This window comes from Ipomoea nil, unplaced genomic scaffold (genome assembly GCF_001879475.1).
Source record: "Ipomoea nil cultivar Tokyo-kokei standard unplaced genomic scaffold, Asagao_1.1 scaffold0869, whole genome shotgun sequence".
Lineage (NCBI taxonomy): Eukaryota > Viridiplantae > Streptophyta > Magnoliopsida > Solanales > Convolvulaceae > Ipomoea > Ipomoea nil.
This window is the reverse complement of record NW_017617297.1, coordinates 20,709-41,434: the sequence shown is the minus strand read 5'-3', so window position 1 is coordinate 41,434 and position 20,726 is coordinate 20,709. Positions and strand designations below refer to the sequence as shown.

Genomic DNA, 20,726 nt, shown 5'->3' with positions numbered 1-20,726 from the left:
GAGACCTAAAGACAATCAACCACAATGATGGCCAGTGGTTATATAAGGTCACTAGTCCTCTCACTGCTCACATTACATACCTCATACACCATCTAGAGAGAGCCGAGTAAAGTGAGAGACAAAATACTCGTTATCTCTGCAGCAGTCCGGATCGTTCAACCGTGTAAAGAGCTATGGCTGGAGGTTAGTCGATCCTATTATCACATATTATATGATGCATGTGATACTTTAGTCTAACATAAGAAACATGGAAATAAAAAGCATATGCATTAAATTAGCAAAAAATTTTGTTTTGCATGTTTTCCAACAATGTCTTCAGATTAATGAATATAAATATAATATGATTACACTTACTTAACATCTTCAATAACAAAGTCAATAAGCCTTGCCTCCTTTCTAGCCAAGGACCTTGTAGTCCAATAGCATCAAATTGCTCCCTCATAAGGGAGTTTGTGGGATTGAGCCTTAGTAGAGACGATATTGACTCTTGAGTAGTTATAAACAGATGTTGTAACGATGAGTACTTGTTTTGTATCTCAAAAAATTTGTAATATACCAAAAAAAATGATACCATACACCCTACCCTTCTTAAAGTTAGACCATTTCTATACATGCTCCTTTAACATATGAGCATGTATAAAAATACCCTACATTATATTCAATAAAATTAAAAACATAATCTTTTTAAAAAATAGCACTCAACAAAGAAAATAGTTGTAGAATAACTAACCTCCTCATCATGGAACAAAGCTCTCTAGAGTCTCTACTCTTTACTCATTTTGTTTTCTTACTTTCAGACATCTCATAGTTGCACACCAATCAACCTCAAATGGCTTTGTTAATGGAATCTGGGGTGAGTTGGGATGCACGGATGAACTAGCTAGCCAGTCATTTCAATGTTTGAAGATCTTTAAGGTATAGAAATGTTGAGTAGTTGTGTGAATATTTGTTTTTACTTGTGTGTATATATATACAAACACTATAATACATGCTGTGTAAATAATCATCACAAAGCAGCCAGAATTCGAACTGTAATAGGGTAGCCAAGAGAAACAGCAGAGAAGTAGGATAACGAAGAGACGCAATAATCATATATTATACAAACTGTAAAAAAGCAAGTTCATTTTAAATTATTTATCTCATCAGCATACTTCAATTCATGCCTTATTGATATTTAATCGAAACAAATGATGATTTTGAACATATATATACAACATAATATCAAGAATGTTAAGATCTCATCTGGGTCGAGAAAGAGATGGAACCTTGCTTTAGCAAATTCACTTTGAACATATATAATCTTGGCAAAACATCATCTGCTAGATGCCACCATTGCTATGTTTAGTTTGCTTTATCTGGTTGCGATCATCAGGGGGATAGATATTGAGCTTGAATCTCGGGTGGAGTCCCCCTTTTTCCTTTACTTCCTTCTCTTTCTCTTGCTTTATCGTTATGATCTTCAGAGCTGAGTGTGCAGCAGTAGGGTTGGTATGATTCAGTTCCATCTCTTGAAGGCTGTCTATTTCTGCAAAGCTAAGTGGGACTTCCACGAGCATAAGGCATTGTCTAAGAATGAGAGTCTTTAGTAATGGGAAGTGGAGGTTAGAAGCCTTCCATGACTTCAAATCTGTCCTCTCAATTCGCAAGAACTGCAGACGTTTAAACCCGCCTTTGGATGGCTCCCACTCCTCTCCTTCGAATGCATTATCCACCAATTTCAGGATTTCGAGATACTCCAGGGATCCCAATACACACAATTCACTCCATCCCAGCTGGGTATTGGACAAGGTCAGCTTCCTAATATTTTGTGGAAATTCATACTTCTGAGGGAGGCGCTGCAACTTCCCACCATGGTTCAACAGCTTCAGTTTCTCCAAAGATTTCAATTCTCCGAGGCTTTTGAACAAACTAGACCCAGTATCCTTGTTGGTTTCAAAAAGCTTGGCCAAATTTCCTTGTATACCCAAGTTATTCAAATTTGGAGCTTTGGCCAGTATAGCTGCCGTGCAGCTTTCAGGTGAAATCCTTGAAAGTGTTTGCAAGTTTCTATTTGGAAAAGGATCTTTCTTGGTCTTGGAGGGAGAAGGTGGAGGCAATTGGGCAGATGAATTTGTTTGCAAGTGCCTCAATCGTGTCATTTGCCATATGTCTCCTTTTATATCAATGGTACTTTGTGTCGTTCTAACTATAAGAGTCTGCATGCTCCGCAGTTCATTAATGGCTTTGGGAAGGATCTTGAGGGTAGTTGATATTGCAATGTACCTTAAATGGAATAATTTGGTCATGTCTTTAGGAAAACATGTGAAGATGATAGATTCATCTGGTGCAGTGTGTAACACCCTTAGCAGCGGAAATGCGTGGCGAATGATTGGAATTTTTTCTGCAGGGAGTTCGAATTTATTCGAGGAGAAGCATAACAGAGAGCGGACATGCTCAGCAGCCTGATATGAAGAGAAGAACTCCAAAACATCGCACTGGACACTAAGGCGGCGGCAAGTATCTGCTTGCCTGCTCTGGACCTGCTTCATTTTATCTTCAAATATTTTCTCTGCTCGAGCCTCCTTCTTGCAAAACTCGTGCAACATGTCATGAATGCGACAAGTTTTGATGTGTCCATTTGACTTCCTTTGCGTTGCCATCACCAAACTCCTATTGACAAGATCGCTCAATTTTTCATAAGCTATGTCCTCCAAGGTTAATAATTGTTCCTCTTCCTCGATAAAACCTTCAGCAATCCACAACTTAATGAGTTTTCCTGCCGGGATCTCATTTCCTTGAGGAAAAGCCCCGAAATAAAGGAAGCAACTCCTCAGGTCGTAAGGCAATTGATTGTAACTCATCCTTATTAGGTTCTCGTAACTCCTCAATCCCATTTTGAAGAAGTCACTCATGCTCTCCGCTACCTTGTCCCATGCAGCACTCGTATTTGGTTTACCTATGAGAATACCCGCAATTATTACTATTGCCAGTGGCAGTCCATCGCATTTTTTAGCAATGATTTGCCCAGACTTTTTTAACTCATCGGGACAGCTTTCCTCTTGGAAGACCTTCTTCAGGAGTAGCTCCCAGCTCTCGTCTTCACTTAAGAATTTTAGCAGTTTTAGTTTATAAGGGCCACCTTTAGAATTGGCATGCATAGCCACAACATTGTGCCGTGTAGAAACCAATACCCTGCTTCCATTGTTCTTTGGGAAAGCAATTTTGAGCTTATGCCAATCTTCTACTGTCCACACATCATCCATTACAATAAAATACTTTTCTGAACCCAAATATTTACATATTTCCTTTGCTAAATCCTCGTCAGTCATGTCATCCGGGTAGCTTTTGGACAGCTTGCTTAACTCCTTGAGTATCCTTAGAAAAATATCCCTTCTTTTGTATACTCCACAAGCATAAATCCAAGCACGATTCTTGAAGTAACATTTAACTTTTTCATCCTTGAACACCTTGTTGGCTAAAGTGGTCTTGCCCAGTCCTGGCATACCCGTAATCGAGATAACTTCATGCCCTTCTGATCCACCAATCAGACGTTCAATTATAGCATCAGCTTCGCCATCAAACCCCACCACGTATTCTTCTTCCACAATAGGAATCTATTTTGGGAAGTGAAAAATAAAATTGAAGTCTAATTTTGAAAGGTTAAATTTGTTAGTCAATATCGTCTCAATTATTTTATCGTGTTATAAATTATTTTCCCTCAATGTGTAAATTAATCAATTTAAACACTGTTTGGAACAACTATTAGAGTGGTGAGAGTGTTTCACTGCTCCAAATGTGAAAAAATAACTACTTGGTTGCCCTGCTTTTAGAGTGGTGCATTTGGTAAAATGCACAACCCCAAAAGCCATAGTTCAAATTTCCATTCGACCCTCTAATGTGAACATTTAGGAGGTGTTTGGAGACAATCTCCCAAAAAAAAAAAAAAACTCTTATTAATTAAATTTTATATTAAGAAATTGAGGAAATGGTCAAATAAGTTATACAACTATATATTAAAAATTGAGAAAATGACAGTTTTAGTCCATTAGTTACGTCTAAATTGTAGACTCAGTTCATAAATTATTGCTCTATACAACTTTTTCCTTTTAATTATGTTGAAAGTGGTTGTTTCAATCCATTACTTATAAATTTTGTTAACATTAAAAATTTATTTTGATTTGCCAAATTATTAGAGGACAAATTGATCATTTTGTAAAATTTTTCCAAGTATAAAAAATAATTATTAGTCTCTTTATATATTTTATTTCCCACACTTTGAAAAAATATATAATATGAATTTCTATATTACACTCACATATCTTTATTACTCCGTATGTAAGAACAATTGTGTTACGGATTATTTTCAATAATTTATTTTCTACAAATTAATAATATAACCAATATTTCAAGTAATTTTTTCATAAAATTTAAATTCAAATTATTCTCAATTCTTTTTAATAAACTAAATTAGTTGTTAAAAATTGTTTATCAGGAACATAGTTCTCAAAATTTTTATTGCATTATGATTTTAATCATGTCACATTGCAATTAATTTTGCTTTCTAATCACTCATTATTTTTTTTGGTGGGGTTTCTAATCACTCATTATGAGAAGGTCAAAACTAGAACATAATTAAAACCCAAAAATTTTTTATACTTGAATTAAACAATTAAGAATTAAATTTATTATTATATAATAATAGAGAAAATTCATCTCATATTTTCGTGTAATCAACATTACTATAAATAAACTCAACATTCACTTGAAGTCATCAATTATTTTCGTACCAAAATTGATCATACCGGTTACCCCTCGAACTAAAATATGCTAGAATATATAATTTGTACAGATATTTTTGTCCATTCATATATTAATGGAATTGGCAAATTTATAATGATTTGACAGAAATACCCTTACAAATTACACAATTAACATGTTTTATCCGGAGGAATGACATGTGTGATTAATTTTGGCACGAAAATAATAATCGGGATTTGTGGATGAAAATTAGTATTAATTGACCATGTGGATTAAAACGGTCATTTTGTTGATACTTGTGGGATGGAAATTGTATTTGCTAACAAAAATTGAGAGAGAAGTTTGAGTGAACGGACCTCAATTTGCCTGGGTCCTCTGTTGGGTAACGCTTCATCTCGGAGAAGATGGAGGTCAAAGGCCGGGTCCTTTCGGATACTTTCCATGCTGCTCCGGATCATCTGAATATCTTTGGCGAGTTCCAATTTTCGACCCGGGTGTTCGATATCCAGATAGCGCTTCCATTTGTTGTCGTAGTGGGATCTGGTGGCCACCACATATTTGTCGATGATATCCTCCGCCTTGTTAACTACGTTTCGGATCTTTGCGATGAGGCGCTTGAGGATGTCGTTGTCGTAGCAGACCTTTCCGGCTTCTTTGAGGAACGCCTTGAAGTCGCCTAGGTCATCTAGAAGCTTCTCGACGTCGTCCTTGAGGCCGGAGATGAGCTGGATGTTCTCTTTTAGAAGCTGGGTTAAGTTCTCTGCTAGCAAATTCACCACTTCTGCCATTTCTAAAGCTTTTTTCAGTTTTCAGCTCAAAAACCTTTTATTCTTTTTAGTCTACCAAAGGAGTTGACTTCATTTCTTAATCTATATATCTCCAATTCTCCATTACCTCTATACCCATAGGTCATAGCCCATAGGTCCCATAATATTAAAACCTGCTTATTATTATTATTATTATTATTTAATTTTGAAATAAAGTGTAAATTGGTCACTGAAAAAAATGTAATTAGGTCATTGAACACCCCAAATATAAGTCATCCTTCCATCAGGTTGTCTGCTCTTCGTCTCACACCACCCCCTTCTCCGGTTCTCCCGAGGAGGGGGCCGGAAAGGAGTGCGCCCTTTTTTTTTTTAAGTTTATTATTAAAAAATAACTCACCATCCACGTAAAGCAAATAACTTGATAAAATTGATTGTAACATGTTATCTGGTGAAATTGCATACATTTGAGGTGTTTAGTGGGTTAATTGCATTTTTTTTCTTAGTGGCCTAATTGCATTTTCAAGTTAGGTGGTGACTAATTTGGACATTATTCCTTTAATTTTTTAAAATTTTTTAAAAAGAAATGTTAAAAGTAGGTCTAATGGTATCCGGGTTGGACTTCCATTTGGAAGATTGTGAGTTTGAGCCTAAGTAGGTTGAGAAAATATATGAACAGGATACTATCAGTAGCTATAAACTTCATTTTTTTAGGAATATAAACTTTATTTGTTTTAATTAAAGTTTATAAATGATAAAGTATATATTTATATTTGTTTATGGAATTGTGAGGCATATTTGTAATATATATATATATATATATATATATATATATATATATATATATATATATATATATATATGGGCTGCCCGAGTTGTCCTCATATCGACCTCGTCTTGCAAAACAGTCACACGTTTTGGAGGATTTTCGGCGCGAATTCGATGGTGCAAGTTGGGGGAAACGTGATGTGTTTAGGTTTTGTGGACGGCGGGGTGGAGATCAGACGTCGATCGTAATCAGTTCGTAACTCCTTTTCCAGCAAACAATGTGCACCAATTTCAACTTCACATTGGGTGATGTTTAATTGCAGTATTGAAGTTTTCTTCCTCCGAGTTGTCGGTCGTGGGTTCGACGTTGTCTGCGCAGAGAAGGTCGTCTTCGTTGTGGGGAAGGTTTGCAGAAAAGGCAGCTACAGCTTGGGCGGCCATGAAATGGTTTTGGCAAAGGTTGAGCAGGAGTTTGGTTTTATGAAGAGAGAAAGAGTGGAGATGTGTTTGAATGTCACGAGGAGGCAATGAGAAGAGCTGAATCAGCTGAGCAACCCATTACCGCCTTTGAGCGGATGAATGAACCACTATGCATTTCTCCTGTCAATGAGAAACGCAAGTGGTATTTGCGTCAAATGCCACTTGCGTTTGTGGTTTGACCCGCGAAATAAAATATTGTTGAAAATTAATAAACTCAAGTGTCACTTGCATTTCTGACATATATATACTAGTTGAGGGCGCGAAACGTCATGTCCAACAATCAATTAGTATGTTCTTATTTTTTATTTTTTATTTTTAAAACGAGTATATTCTAATTTTTAAATAATAATAATATATATAATTTTTAATAATTGTTATATGACAAAATAAATAAGAATACATAAATAAGTTATTTAGATACCAACATGATATACAATAATTGAATTAGGAACATGCGGGAGGACATTATAGATTTGGTTTTGAGGGAAAGAATGGAGATGTTAGCTAGAATAATGTAGTGGCTTTCTAAAAAAAATGAAATGTTGGAATGTGTTAAAAAAAGAAGACAAAAGATCACATCAAGACAAAAGAGGAAGAAGACAAAAAAGTAATGGTAAAATTGTTATTTCTTTAAAAATTGAGGGCAATTAAAATGAAAAAATAAATAAAAAATTAGATCAAAAAATTTCATCCATTAAATTTGAAATCAATGGTAAGCCAGGGTGCCATTTGTTAGGGGCAAATAACAACTCCCAAATATAAGTGTATGGGATATATATATATATATATATATATATATATATATATATATATATATATATATATATTGTACAACTTTTGAGAGCTTCCCAATTCTCATTCTTGTCGATTTTTCAAGGAAATTGACCATTTCAGTAAATAAGGATCTTGCTGGTGGAATCGGGGTCGGAGTTGGGACCGAAGGAACACCACGCGGGTACCTCATCTCCCTCTCATCATTCGACATGTGGATTGATGGATGGACAGAACCCACAGAACTCCCGAGAGTTTTGACGACTTAGAGCATCCACATTAGTTGGGAAGAATGTGGGGATAATGTAAGAGTGATTAGGAAAGAGAATGGGGGAGGGGAGAGGAAAAAAAAAAGAGAAAATTGATTATTTTTTAAAAAAAAAAAAAAATTAATGCTGTCAGGCACGCCAGCCTGACGCACCACCGGGCGCGTGCACGCGCCCGGCTTTTGCCCAGGCGCTGCGCGAAACGCGCACAGCCTTACTTCTTCTTTTATTTTTATTTTTATTTTTAATATTTCAGACATTATGCCTTCATTTGCAGGAGAATTATTTTTGAATTATCTCCATCCCACATTAGCTATTAACTCTAGTTGGAAAGAATTCAAACTGAAATAACTCCATATTATCCACTAGTGTGGATGCTCTTAGCTATTCACGGAGATAAGGCGGGAGTGACTATTAAATGATGAAAAAATACTTCATGGATCCCAAAAACTTACTCTTAATTTTTACTTCTATTTGTATTCAAATTTGATTTGAGAAACAACATGAACTCCTATTAAATTGAGCAATCAAAGCATGTCAAATCATAATAAGTAAGAAATGAGAATACAGGTAGAATTACTCTAAATGATGAGCATAAATGAGTTGAACATCTAGTTTATACATAAAGTATCTACTCCAAATTCGAGGAGCATTAAATGATGAGCATTCAATTCAAACATGATGAACAAGGTGTTTGGTGGGATGTAATTGAAATTCTTTTATAACGAAAATCAACACCCATCAAAATTACATTGTTTGGTTGGAGAGAATTGCAATTCACTCTTTTTATGGAATTACAATTCATAAGTCTCTCTCTCCATGAATTGCAATTCAACACGAGGTGGAAAGGAAAAAAAGATGTGAATGACAAAATTATCTTGGTTATTACTGTTGATTTTAGAGTTTTTGGGCCCAGGGAGGTCCAACACAACCGTGGTTGGTGGATTCACCTTTCAAAATAAACCTTATGAACTTAAAGAAATTAGACACAATGATTTTGACATGGAAACCGAAAGGTGAAAAGCACAGGTCTTTTTGGGCGGTGTCAAACCTAAATTCACTATTCTGTATGATCATTTGTACAAGTTGTATGGCTATTTTCGTATATGTAATGTTGTGTAGAGATGAAGCTACTTTGAGAGGGAATATTTTTCTTGATCTTCTTTGTTGAAAGAATGTGGATGATGAGGTCTTCTTGTTGAGGGGAAGGATGGGGGAGTCTTATCCCTTTGGAAGTATGATGAGTCTTCTCATGTGTATAGATGAATGGAGTCTTCTTGCGAGAGTGGTGTAGGAAGAATGCTTTGAGAGAGTGAATGTGGAAGAGTCCCCGGCCCCCATGAGAGAGTGGATGAGATGCCCCCTACTTTGTGCTCTTTGAATCTTCTTTTATAGTAGTAAGATTAGATTATAGTCGTTGGTAATTAGTAAGGAATTTATAGGTAGTAAATAGGTGTCTAATAGGACTTTATGAGTAGATAATTGGGGGGTTAGGAATTGAGAGGTAATAATATGGACATTTAGTAGAGGTTAACGGCTAGTTTAATTTGAGTTCAGGTGGGCTAATCGGGGCTAGGCGGTCCAACTAGACCCAAATATTGGGTATCCATCAATTACTATTATTACTATTATTATATTATATTATTACACAATAACATTTTAGTATGCATATCACTTCTTTCTTTCACATCACCGATAATTTTATTCCTTCTACAAAACAATGTAATTTGAATTCTTACTTTATTCACACGTTATTTGTTTCCCACCGAATTACAATCCTTTTCCCTCATAATTCTCTCATTCCACCAAACGCCCTGTTAGTTCAAATCTGCTCGAGGCTTAGAGTATCCCCAAAAGTGTTTTTTGCCATGTTTTTGGAGCAGTAAAAAACAATGTTGAGGGTTTTGGACAAATAAGAAGCTTGGTTTTTCATTAGACTTTTCTCTTGCAAATACCTTAGTTTTTGCATGAGAAAAAAAACGCCAAAAGGCGTGCTTGGAACGCATTGCGTGCCCGAGCGAGCGCGTGTTTCCCACGCGCTCGCTGGGCACTTCAGACGGCGGCCACTCTGAATAAAAAATCGTTGCTGCTCCCATTTATTTATTTTTAATTTTTATTTATTCAAAAATTTTTTCTTTTTCTTTTTCCCCTTTATTTTTTCTCCCTCTTCTCTCTCCTAAGTGGCACCTCAAAAAATCACAAAAAATTAAAAGACAATTAGAGATGCTCTTAGCTAGTAGGGTGAACCTTGTCAGACTAAAGTTTTGGAAGTGGTTTCAAGATAAACAATTGAATGTTAGTTTGATTTTGAAACTAGCCTGATAGTCTGAACTATTTAATATTATTCTTTGTCTCGTAAGTGATGTAAAATAAAATACTTGTAGTTTATATGTAAGTTTATCTTTAGTATTTTTTATTAAATTTGTAAATAATATTTTTAAAAATATATTAATAAATTTATTATAAAATAAAATATTTCATGATAATAAATAATGAAAATAAAAAATCTCATTATAATTATTATATTATAGTATAATTATATCAATTTTTTTTGAAGGGGTATAATTATATCAAATAATTTTAGTTAAAATTTGGAAATGAATATTTAGATTAATTGAATGATGTATATGTTTATATTTAGTAGTTGATAAATGTATTAGTTTATTATGAAAAATTGAATAAATTTTATGAGAGATATGGGTAAAACTAATAATAAGTTGGGAAAATGACCAAATAGACTCTTGAACTTTACTCAAAAATGTAAAGGTCCTCAAACTTTTTAAAAGTGCAATTAAACGCTCAAACTTGTCATTTTGGGGCGTCTAAACTCAGTAGCCGATAATTCACATGAAATAATCGGTCATATTTAAAATTCCGGTGAATAAAAAATTTCGACGACGATAAAATTTTTAAAAATAAAATAATCAGGGCCTTCTGAACCGGAGAAAAGCGGCCGATCGTCTTCTCCGGCGGAGAAGGCGACCAGATCTGGTCGTCTTCTCTATTGGAGAAGGCGACTAGATCTGGTCGCATTTTCCAATGGAGAAAATGACTTCTCCCAGAGAAGAAGACCGGACGTCATCTTCTGCCGAAAAAGACGACCAGAAATTGTATTTCCAGTGGAATTTATTTTTTTTTTCTTTTTTTTTTTTTTAGCGATAAACATTGATTAGAGACGGTCAATGTCAATAATTTACCGGTAAAAATTCAAGAGTCTAATTGCAGTTTAAGGGTCTATTTAAACATTTTTCCTAATGAGTTTAATATTTTAAAAAATTAAATTAAAAATAACTGGTCTCCAATCACAATCAACACATAAAATGAAATGAGATTGAAGGTAGGAATATTATTAAGAATATTGATATGGTTAACACATTTGAAGTAATCAAACATTGTGGGAGTAGATAGAAGTAGAGAATAAGAAATTAAGCAAGTCAACTCAATAATCGGACTAAAGAACCTTTGAGCTGGCAATGGCTTCCTCTACTACTACTACTGAGAATCTTTGAGCAGAAAACGAGGTCTAGAGAGAGAGAGAGAGATGGCGGAAGTGGTAGTGAATTTGCTGGTAGAGAACTTGACCCAGCTTCTGAAAGAGAACATCCAGCTCATCTCCGGCCTCAAGGACGACGTCGAGAAGCTTCTAGATGTCCTGGGCGACTTCAAGGCCTTCCTCAGAGAAGCCGGAAAGGTCCGCTACGACAACGAAATCCTCAAACGACTCATCACCAAGATCCGAGCGGTGGTCAACAAGGCCGAGGATCTCATCGACCGATATGTGGTGGCCGCCAAATTCCACTACGACATGAGATGGAAACGCTATTTGGATTTCGAACACCCCGGTCGGAAAAAGGAACTCGCCGAAGAGATTCGGAATGTTCGGGAAATCATGGATAAGATCCGGCAGGATCCGAATTATGACCTAAATGTTCTCCGAGAGGAAGCGTTACCCAACAGAGAAGCCGGCCAGGTTAAGGCAAGTCAACTCCTCTCTCTCTCCATCCTTCTCTCTTTCTTTCTTTTTTTATTATTTATTAATGTTTTCTAAAAGTTAATTAAATATTTTCTCATTACATGTTACAATCAGTTAATTATTCAAAGGTCCTTTCACTATAGCGAAATTACAAATTTGGCCATTGATTATTTTTTTTATTAATTAGTTTCCTCAACTTTAAAAATCTTAACCAATTTGGTCAACCGTTTAATTTACCGTTAGACATCCGTTAACTCATAACTAAATTGGTAATTTTGCATAGTCAAAGAACCATTTCGGTCATCATATGCACCATTTCTTTCGAAAAGTTATTTACGAAAATGATCCCTAATTATAACGAAATTATCAATTTGGTCCCGAATTAATGGATGTCTAACGGCAAAACGAATTGAGGATCAAATTGGTTAAAAATTTTAAAATTGAAAGACTTAATTGGTCAAAAAAATAATTAAGGATCAAATTGATAATTTTGCTATAGTCATGGGACCATTTCGATAATTAACTCTGTTACAATATTTGCATATACCAGTATTTCTTAATAAATCATAAAAGAATTAATTTGGTAAGAAAAGTTTGTCCACATTCCGATTATTCATAGGGAAAATGTCAATGGTAGTTAAGTTGTAGTACCAAATATTATACTATCGATTGACTCTCTTGTCCGTCTCACGGATCCTTATCCATGGTCATAAAACGGGTTGGATCAAAATGAAAATATAATCAAGAATAAAGTGTTCTTCACTTATAATAGAAAAATATAATACTTTTTTGAAAAAAAAAATGTAATGCTTTTAAATCAAAATGTAAAATTATTATATTTTTTTTCAAAAAAATCTTAGTAAAAAATGCTTTATTGCTGATTAGTCTTATGTTTTTCAGTATATATATTGTATTTTGATATTGATACAATTTTACACAAGTTTTTGTCTATACCATCTTGGGGCTAGCAACCTCAACTAAGTTAGTTAAATTTTTGACTTGGTAATTACAGTATTACAAGTTCTACTCTTAGCAGTGGCAGCCTATTGACTTTCTTAATTTTTGAGTCAGTCTTTGCCAGTTAAGGTCACAACCCTCGGATAGTGGCTCCAAGTGTTACCAAAAAACATCAATTGTGTTTGAAGTAGTGTATACATAATATAACCTGTTTGTATCAACTCTTCCAAAAACTTCTTTGGCTGTTAAACTTTAAGAATGAATCTGATATAAATAAAGATGGTATATTGTGCTTCCTGCCTTCCTGCCATTCTGTTCCCAAATTATATCACAATTCACAACTGACCATTTTCCCCGGCCAATTCGTGTAAAGCTTATTCTTCTCTGTTTGTGAAATAGGTTCCTACTGTGGAGGAAGAGCACGTGGTGGGGTTTGATGGCGAGGTTAATGCTATAGTGAAACGTCTCACTGAGGGAGAAGCGTTTGAAGTTGTCTCGATTGTGGGCATGCCGGGACTTGGCAAGACTACATTGGCGAACAAGGTTTTCAAGGACGAAAGAGTTGAATATCACTTCATGCATCGTGCTTGGATTTATGTCTCTGGAGTATACAAAAGACGGGATGTTTTTCTAAGAATATTGAAGGAGTTAAGGCAAGATGCTCCACACACACCTATTCTGATGACATGACTGATGAAGATTTAGCCAAGGAAATCAAGAAATTTTTGAAGGAAGCAAAGTATTTTATTGTTATGGATGATGTTTGGACCGTCGAAAACTGGGATGAACTCAAAATTGCTTTCCCCATGAACAATGGGAGCAGGGTTTTGGTTTCGACACGCCACAATGTTGTGGCTATGCATGCCAATTCTAGAGGTGACCCTCATGACCTAAAGTTTTTAACTACGGATGAAAGTTGGGAGCTACTTCAGAAGAAGGTCTTCCGGGAGGAAAGCTGCCCTAGCGAGTTAAAAAGGCCCGGGGAAACCATTGCTAAAGAATGCGGTGGACTTCCACTAGCAATAGTGATTATAGCTGGTACTCTCTTAGGTAAACCAAAAACGAGTGGGGCATGGGACAAGGTAGCTGAGAGCATCAGTGACTTCATGAAACTGAAACTACAAAGCTACGACTACCTAATGCGAATGAGTTACGACCAATTGCCTTATGACCTTAAGAGTTGCTTCCTTTATTTCGGGGCTTTTCCTCGAGGAAATGAGATTCCAGCCGGAAAACTCATTAGGTTGTGGATTGCTGAAGGGTTTATTGAGGAAGAGGCACAATTGTTAACCTTGGAGGACATAGCTCATGAGAAGTTGAGTGATCTTGTGAATAGGAATCTGGTGATGGCTATGCAAAGAAAGTCGAATGGACAAATCAAAACTTGTCGCGTTCATGACATGTTACATGAGTTCTGCAAGAACGAGGCCAAAGAGGAGATTCTATTCGAAGAAATCAATACGAGCAGGCAGCTAGATACTTGTCGCCGCCTTTGTGTCCAGTGCAATGTTTCCGAGTTCCTCTCTTCAAATCTTTCTGCTGAGCATGTCCGTTCTTTGTTATGCTTCTCCTCGAGCAAATATGAACTGGCTGCAGAAAAAATTCAGTTCATTCGCGAAACATTTCCACTCCTAAGGGTGTTACACACCGCACCAGATGAATCCATCATTTTGACACGATTTCCTAAAGACATGACTAAATTGTTCCATTTAAGGTACGTTGCAATTTCGACTACCCTCAAGATCCTTCCTCAAGCCATTGATAGCCTGTGGAACATGCAAACTCTTATAGTTAGGACAACGCAAAGCACCCTTGATATCAAAGGAAACATATGGAAAATGACACGATTGAGGCACGTTCAAACAAATTCATCTGCTCAATTGCCTCCACCTTCCTCGAAGAAAGATCCGTTTACAAATAGAAACTTGCAAACACTTTCAAGGATTTCACCTGAAAGCTGCACGGCAACTGCACTGGCTAAAGCTCCGAATTTGAATAACTTGGGTATACAAGGAAATTTGGCTAAGCTTTTTGAAACCAACAAGGATACTGAGTCCAGTTTGTTCAAAAACCTTGGAGAATTGAAGTTGTTGGAGAAACTGAAGCTGCTGAATCATGGTGGGAATGTGCAACGCCTCCCTCAAAAATATGAATTTCCCCAAAAGATTAAGAAGCTGACCTTGTCCAATACCCACCTCGAATGGACTGAATTATCTATATTGGGATCACTGGAGTACCTTGAAGTTCTGAAATTGACCGAAAATGCATTCAAAGGAGAGGAGTGGGAGCCATCCAAAGGTGGCTTTCCTTGTCTCCAATTCTTGAGAATTGAGAGGACAGATTTGAAGACTTGGAAGGCTTCTAGCCTCCACTTCCCGTTACTAAAGAGTCTCATTTTTAGACAATGCCATAATCTGGAGGAAGTCCCACTTAATCTGGCGGACATAGACAATCTTCAGGAGATGGAGCTGAATCGTACCAACCCAAATGCTGCACAGTCGGCTTGGAAGATTTTACAAATAAAACAAGTGAAAGAGAAGGAAGTAAAGGAGAAAGGAGGAAACCCCCGGAGATTCAAGCTTAATATCTATCCTCCTGATGAGCTCAAACTTATACAGCAAATTTAAAAATGCCATGGTGTCATCTAGATGATCTTTTGAGTTGTGCAGGTAAGTTAAAAATCTCTTCTTTTTTCCTTACATACTTGGTAAGTGAACTTTTATTTATTGGTTGGCAAATTATATTCATTCAAAATGAAGTGGCTAAAGCATGTTCTCTTTTTCCATGTCTGCATATATTTAGGTGAACTGTATTGGTCTAAGCGTGGGTTTGTGAAGGGCATGAACTGAGGACATTTGTATGCAGATGAGATGGTAGCATTCTGGTGTGGTCTACCCAATCATTGGTTTGGCAAAATTCTTTGTGCTTTGTTTTGTGTGGTGAGAGCTTATGTTTTTGGGGATTCAATTTGTTATTTGTGGTGGTTGTTATTCATTGTGGATTTGGAACACATTGGAACTATGGTCAAGATGTTTGCATTTCTGTTATTTCCACTTGTTTGTTTATTTATGGATCTTCATTTCCTTTCCTTTCCTTGGGTTGCCTTTATGATTACACTACAACTATGTTAATAATTTCATCAAGGGAGACTGGGAGAGTGTGTCTCCATTTTCTACTTCTTTAGTTCTTTGTCAAGAGTTTTATCATGGCAATTTTGGATTTTTCAGTTCTACTGCTCTAGTCCGAGTGAGTTTATCAACATTTATTTCCTTTATCCTGAGAGTCAGGGAGGTGAGAGTCAATCTTAACCTACGAATTACGAACTTGTAAAGAATTGCACCATAATTACTATATAATTGTACTGCTATGGCAACTGGATATGCTTGGAGGATCTTGCGATGCAAATGAGCAATCATATCCGGGTGCGATGCAATATCAATTAAATAAAAGGTTATTTTATGTATCAATCCTTACATCTCCTACAACTGGTGGAGTAACAACCAGTTTTGGTATGTTAGGGGATGTTATCATTGTCGAACCCAATGCTTACGTTGCATTTGCGGGTAAAAGAGTCATGGAACAAACATTGAATCAAACAGTACCTGAAGGTTCACAAGAAGCTGAATATTTATTCGAGAAGGGTTTATTTGACTTAATTGTACCACGTCATCTTTTAAAAAGCATTCTGAGTGAGTTATTTGAGTTCCACGCCCTTTTTCCTTTGAATCAAAATTCAAATCAAGTAGAGCGTTAAGTTCAATTATTTTATTTTGATTTGTAGCAAAGAACAAGTAAATGTAGTGCAATCCTTCATAAGTTTGCAGTTCGCATGTTAAGGTTGGTTTTCACCTGATTATGGACCGAGAGGGAAAATATTGCAATTAAGTTTTGTTTTTTGTTTTTTGTTTTTTGTTTTTTGTTTTTTTTTTTTTTTAAATCATTTGAGCATAAATTTGGATAATAGTTACTTGGGATGCAGCAGACATGATGAAGAAGGTAGAAAGAAGAAAAAAAAAAATCTCAGTTAGAGAATTGGCTCTTGATACCATGTAAGAGCTGAATGGGACAAGTTTATTCATCTCAAGACATCAGAATATATAGAATACAATTCAGAGGAAGTGGAAGCTAGTTACAACCAAACCAAAAGAATAGGCCTACGATTACTAACAATAAACTACTAAGTCTTAACATTATGTATTTGATATCCATAGTCATAGAACATACATAGATACATATACATACAATTTGACATATAACTACATGTATTTACCATTTCAAAGCATCATGGTTCATATAGAGCCTAACTCATATACAAGAATTGAGAGAATAAATAAAAATAATATGTATTTACAAATTCATGTATTTACCCAAATTTTTAACCATGTCTTGATGAGGGGTTCATCACTCAAAAGTTGTTAACAAACATGAAGAATAATCACTCATTTCATAAAAACAACAATTGAAGGTTCCAAACTCATAGCCATATATACACATAATATTTATATATAAACAATGTCATATGATTCAAAAAAACAAAATGCACAAGAAAATGAACCAATAGTACCGTTCACCGGAGATTACAATAGAGACTCGTGCTGATAACGTGTTGTAATTTGACCTATCAACTAGCTTAGTTCTCGCGCGATGTTTGCACGGTACTGCTTCGTGATTCTATGTATATGAGTATATAGAATAGATAAGTAAAAAGGAGATGAAGAACACAATTTCATAAGATCATCTTTTCATTAAGCTTTCACTCTCAATTTATAGGGACCATTACAACCTTTCACATGCTCATCATAATTCATGTAATAAGTAAATGCTAAGAAAATGTCTCAAGTTTAATAGCCATAATAATAACATATTTATAATAGAATGATGTATACGTTCATATTAGTGGTTAATAAATGTGCTAGTTTATTAAAAAAAAATTAAATAAATTTTATAGGAGTTATGGATGGAACTAATGAGCAAATACTAATTTTAGTCTCACGAGTATTAGCAAAATGACAATTTTGATCCACATATTTAATTTCTACCATTTTTTATCTACGACTATTGTTTTAGTACAAATTTTCATCCACGACTATTGTTTTAGTGGCAAAATACATCACGCTGATCATTCCTCCTTTTAAGATATGCCGAAATCTAAAATTTTAAGGTATTTTTGTCCATTTTTCAACTTAAGATCTTAATTTAAGCATTAATAAAGGAATTTAAGCCCTAAGATCGATCTCATTTCGTATTTCTCATCCTCATCCCATCTTAATTTTAGAAGGAGAACTACGAATTGGGATCGATCTTAGAGCTTAAATTCCTTTATTTATGTTCAAATTGAGATCTTAATTTGTAAATGATGAAAATACCTTAATAATTTCATATTTCAGCATGTCTTAAAAAAATGGGTGACCAACGTGATAAATTCTGGTACTAAAATAATAGGTCTGGACGAAAATCTATACTATATATAAAAACAAAATCCTGAAATTTTAACTTTCCGCCCAATTCCTAAAAAATCTCCCTTCCTAATAAAATATATTGATTTCTACTTTCCCATTCGTACAATAATTCTGCGTTAAAATTCTATTCTAATAATATAAAATAGTGTAATACAATCTATACTATATATAAAAATAAAATCTTGAAATTTTAACTTGCCGCCCAATTTCCAAAAAATCTCTCTTCCTAATAAAATATATTGATTTCTACAATAATTCTGGGTTAAAATTTTATTGTAATATTATTAAATTGTGTAATACTATTTCTATTCTAATCTATATCTATTTTATATATCAGTGTTGCAAAAATCGTGTCGCTGGCCGCGGCGAGGAAGGCCAGAATCGGCCTCCTCAGCGGCCGCCTCGCCGGCTGAACCGGCCTTTAATTTTTATTTTTTTTTTTAAGTTCTAAAAGTTCGGCAAGGCATAACTTTTGACTCCGTTGTCCGTTTTGGACAAATGTTTTTTTGAAATCACGTATTTTTTCGAGATCTATCCACCGCAAACGGCCGTAGGCGGTTTGGCCCACCAATTTCTAAAAAAAATACTTTATTAAAGAGTTTCTAAGAAAAAAACTATGAGAACTTTATGTTTTATTAATGAATTTTTAAAAGTTTTAATTAAACAATTGTCCCGTGCATTATTTAATAATCTTTCTTTATAATTGGTCAAATTATTTAATTATGGTAAATTTGGGAATAATTAATGATGGTAATAGAAATCCTAGAAGAATATAGAATTGAACAATATTTAATTATTGTTATATTATTATTGTGACTTACGGAATACAAGAGTTAATTTCATTTTGGTCCTAGACTTATTGGGGCATTGACACTTTTCATTCTCCATAATAAAAATTGCCACTTAGTAGCCACTGTTATTGATCGTTGGACAGTTTTGATCCTCCGTCAATGACGCCGTTTGTTGACCGTGAATTAGAAGGGTTTTTCTGTCTTTTTATGTTCTAATCCTTGTATTTCTCCATCCATTGGTCACTGCTACATCCATTTCTTCAAACTGAGGTTATCCGCTTCAGTCCTTTGTAACATTAAGAAACCATCTTCACCCAACTAACAATCACGAATTTTACATTTGACATCAATCTCAAGATAATGGAAACAAGTGCAGTTGGAATAGAAAGGGCGTTAGTCCATGCCTGTGGAAATTTGGTCGAGCATACAACATAACTAGCAAAGTCAGGAATATCACCCAACCCCTCCCTTAACCTTTCTGCATCAACTATAATAGGTATGCCCCTACTCTTTGCCTCCTGCACTACAATCAAAGCAGTCTCATGCAGCCTTCCATCTAAGTAGACAATATTTACTCCAAGCGCTGAAGACAATTTTGATTTGGGTATGTAGACCCTCAGATATCATGGGTGGATATCCTGGAGTGAAAATGCACGTGCGAGTTTTTTTTTTTTTTTTGGTTGTCAACAATGACATATGTGAATGGTGAGTTTCCTCCTTTGGACACCACCATAAAAGATGTATCAACACCATCCCTTTCAAGCTCATCAAGTATTCTTTCGCCATGCGAGTCATCAGCAACCTTAGATATGATCCTTGGATTAAGACCAAAACGAATTTTATCATCCGGGTTTTATCAAAACATTGCCAGTGTTACCACCTCCTTGAACCTCAAAGCTGGTGCTCCGAATTTTATCATCCGGGTTGGAGAATGAAGCTACAGCAGCCAGGAAGTCAACACCGGCCATTCCAACACCTCAGACAATGCGATTTTTGGGGAGCGGCTGATTCACGTAGAATAACAGAGTTTTTGAGGTTGTGCACCAAGTAGTTGTGGTCAGAGAGAGAGGGAGAGAGAGATGTGAAGGATATTTGTGGTCAATATGGAAGGGAGGACTTACAGGTGCAAATTCTACATCACGCCATCTACAACTACAACTGCTATTTACCATAGGATGGTTCGCCGACCTGCTGCCCTCTCTGCTTCGCCGGAACCAAAAACCACCGGTGAAGGCCCCAACCTCGCCGGATCTGTTGCTGCACCGCCAGATCTGCCCTACTGGTCCGTCGTCGGAAGGAGTTACTGCCTCGTATGTTCGCCGCCGTACCCACAACTCGCCGGAGAAGAACCTCGCTGCTACTCACTACCGACGGTTACTACTTAGCCGCCAAGTCTCGCTATCTCGCCTCACAGGAGTCACACCAGCGCTGGTCTAAACTAGATTAGAAGAATAAGACATTAAAAGACAGAAAAGCCATTCTAATTCACGGTCAACAAACGGCTTCATTGACGGAGGATCAAAACTGTCCAACGACCAATAACAGTGTCTACTAAGTGGCAATTTTTATTATGGAGGATGAAAAGTGTCAATGCCTCAATAAGTCTAGGACCAAAAATGGCATTAACTCCGGAATACAATACAAGAATATTTAATTATGGTTATATTATTATTGTGCCTCACGACCATTATATACTAACAGTACTTGAAAAGAAACTAATAATAATAATAATAATATAATAATAATAATATAAGTGGTAA

General features: G+C 35.7%; 2 protein-coding genes across 2 annotated transcripts; one reads left to right on the top strand and one right to left on the bottom strand.

The window, feature by feature from the left end:
• Positions 1-1,109: 1,109 nt before the first annotated feature.
• LOC109178725 (putative late blight resistance protein homolog R1B-23) lies at positions 1,110-5,610 on the bottom strand. The gene is made up of 2 exons (XM_019328263.1): positions 5,094-5,610; positions 1,110-3,593 (listed from the first exon to the last, which is right to left on the bottom strand). Exons 1-2 carry the CDS (start codon positions 5,523-5,525, stop codon positions 1,320-1,322), a joined length of 2,706 nt encoding a protein of 901 aa, XP_019183808.1. The 5' UTR covers positions 5,526-5,610; the 3' UTR covers positions 1,110-1,319.
• Positions 5,611-13,345: 7,735 nt separating this feature from the next.
• Positions 13,346-15,911, top strand: LOC109178770 (putative late blight resistance protein homolog R1B-16). Its single transcript, XM_019328326.1, has 2 exons — positions 13,346-15,385; positions 15,519-15,911. The coding sequence occupies exon 1, from the start codon at positions 13,403-13,405 to the stop codon at positions 15,341-15,343; it is 1,941 nt and encodes a 646-aa protein (XP_019183871.1). The 5' UTR covers positions 13,346-13,402; the 3' UTR covers positions 15,344-15,385; positions 15,519-15,911.
• The last annotated feature ends 4,815 nt before the right edge of the window (positions 15,912-20,726 follow it).

Excerpts from the sequence above, each read along its gene's own strand:
- LOC109178725 (XM_019328263.1), bottom strand. The coding sequence starts at position 5,525 with ATGGCAGAAGTGGTGAATTTGCTAGCAGAGAACTTAACCCAGCTTCTA. Across the intron at positions 3,594-5,093 it reads GAGGACCCAGGCAAATTGAG|ATTCCTATTGTGGAAGAAGA; the intron begins GTCCGTTCACTC and ends TTCCCAAAATAG.
- LOC109178770 (XM_019328326.1), top strand. The coding sequence starts at position 13,403 with ATGACTGATGAAGATTTAGCCAAGGAAATCAAGAAATTTTTGAAGGAA.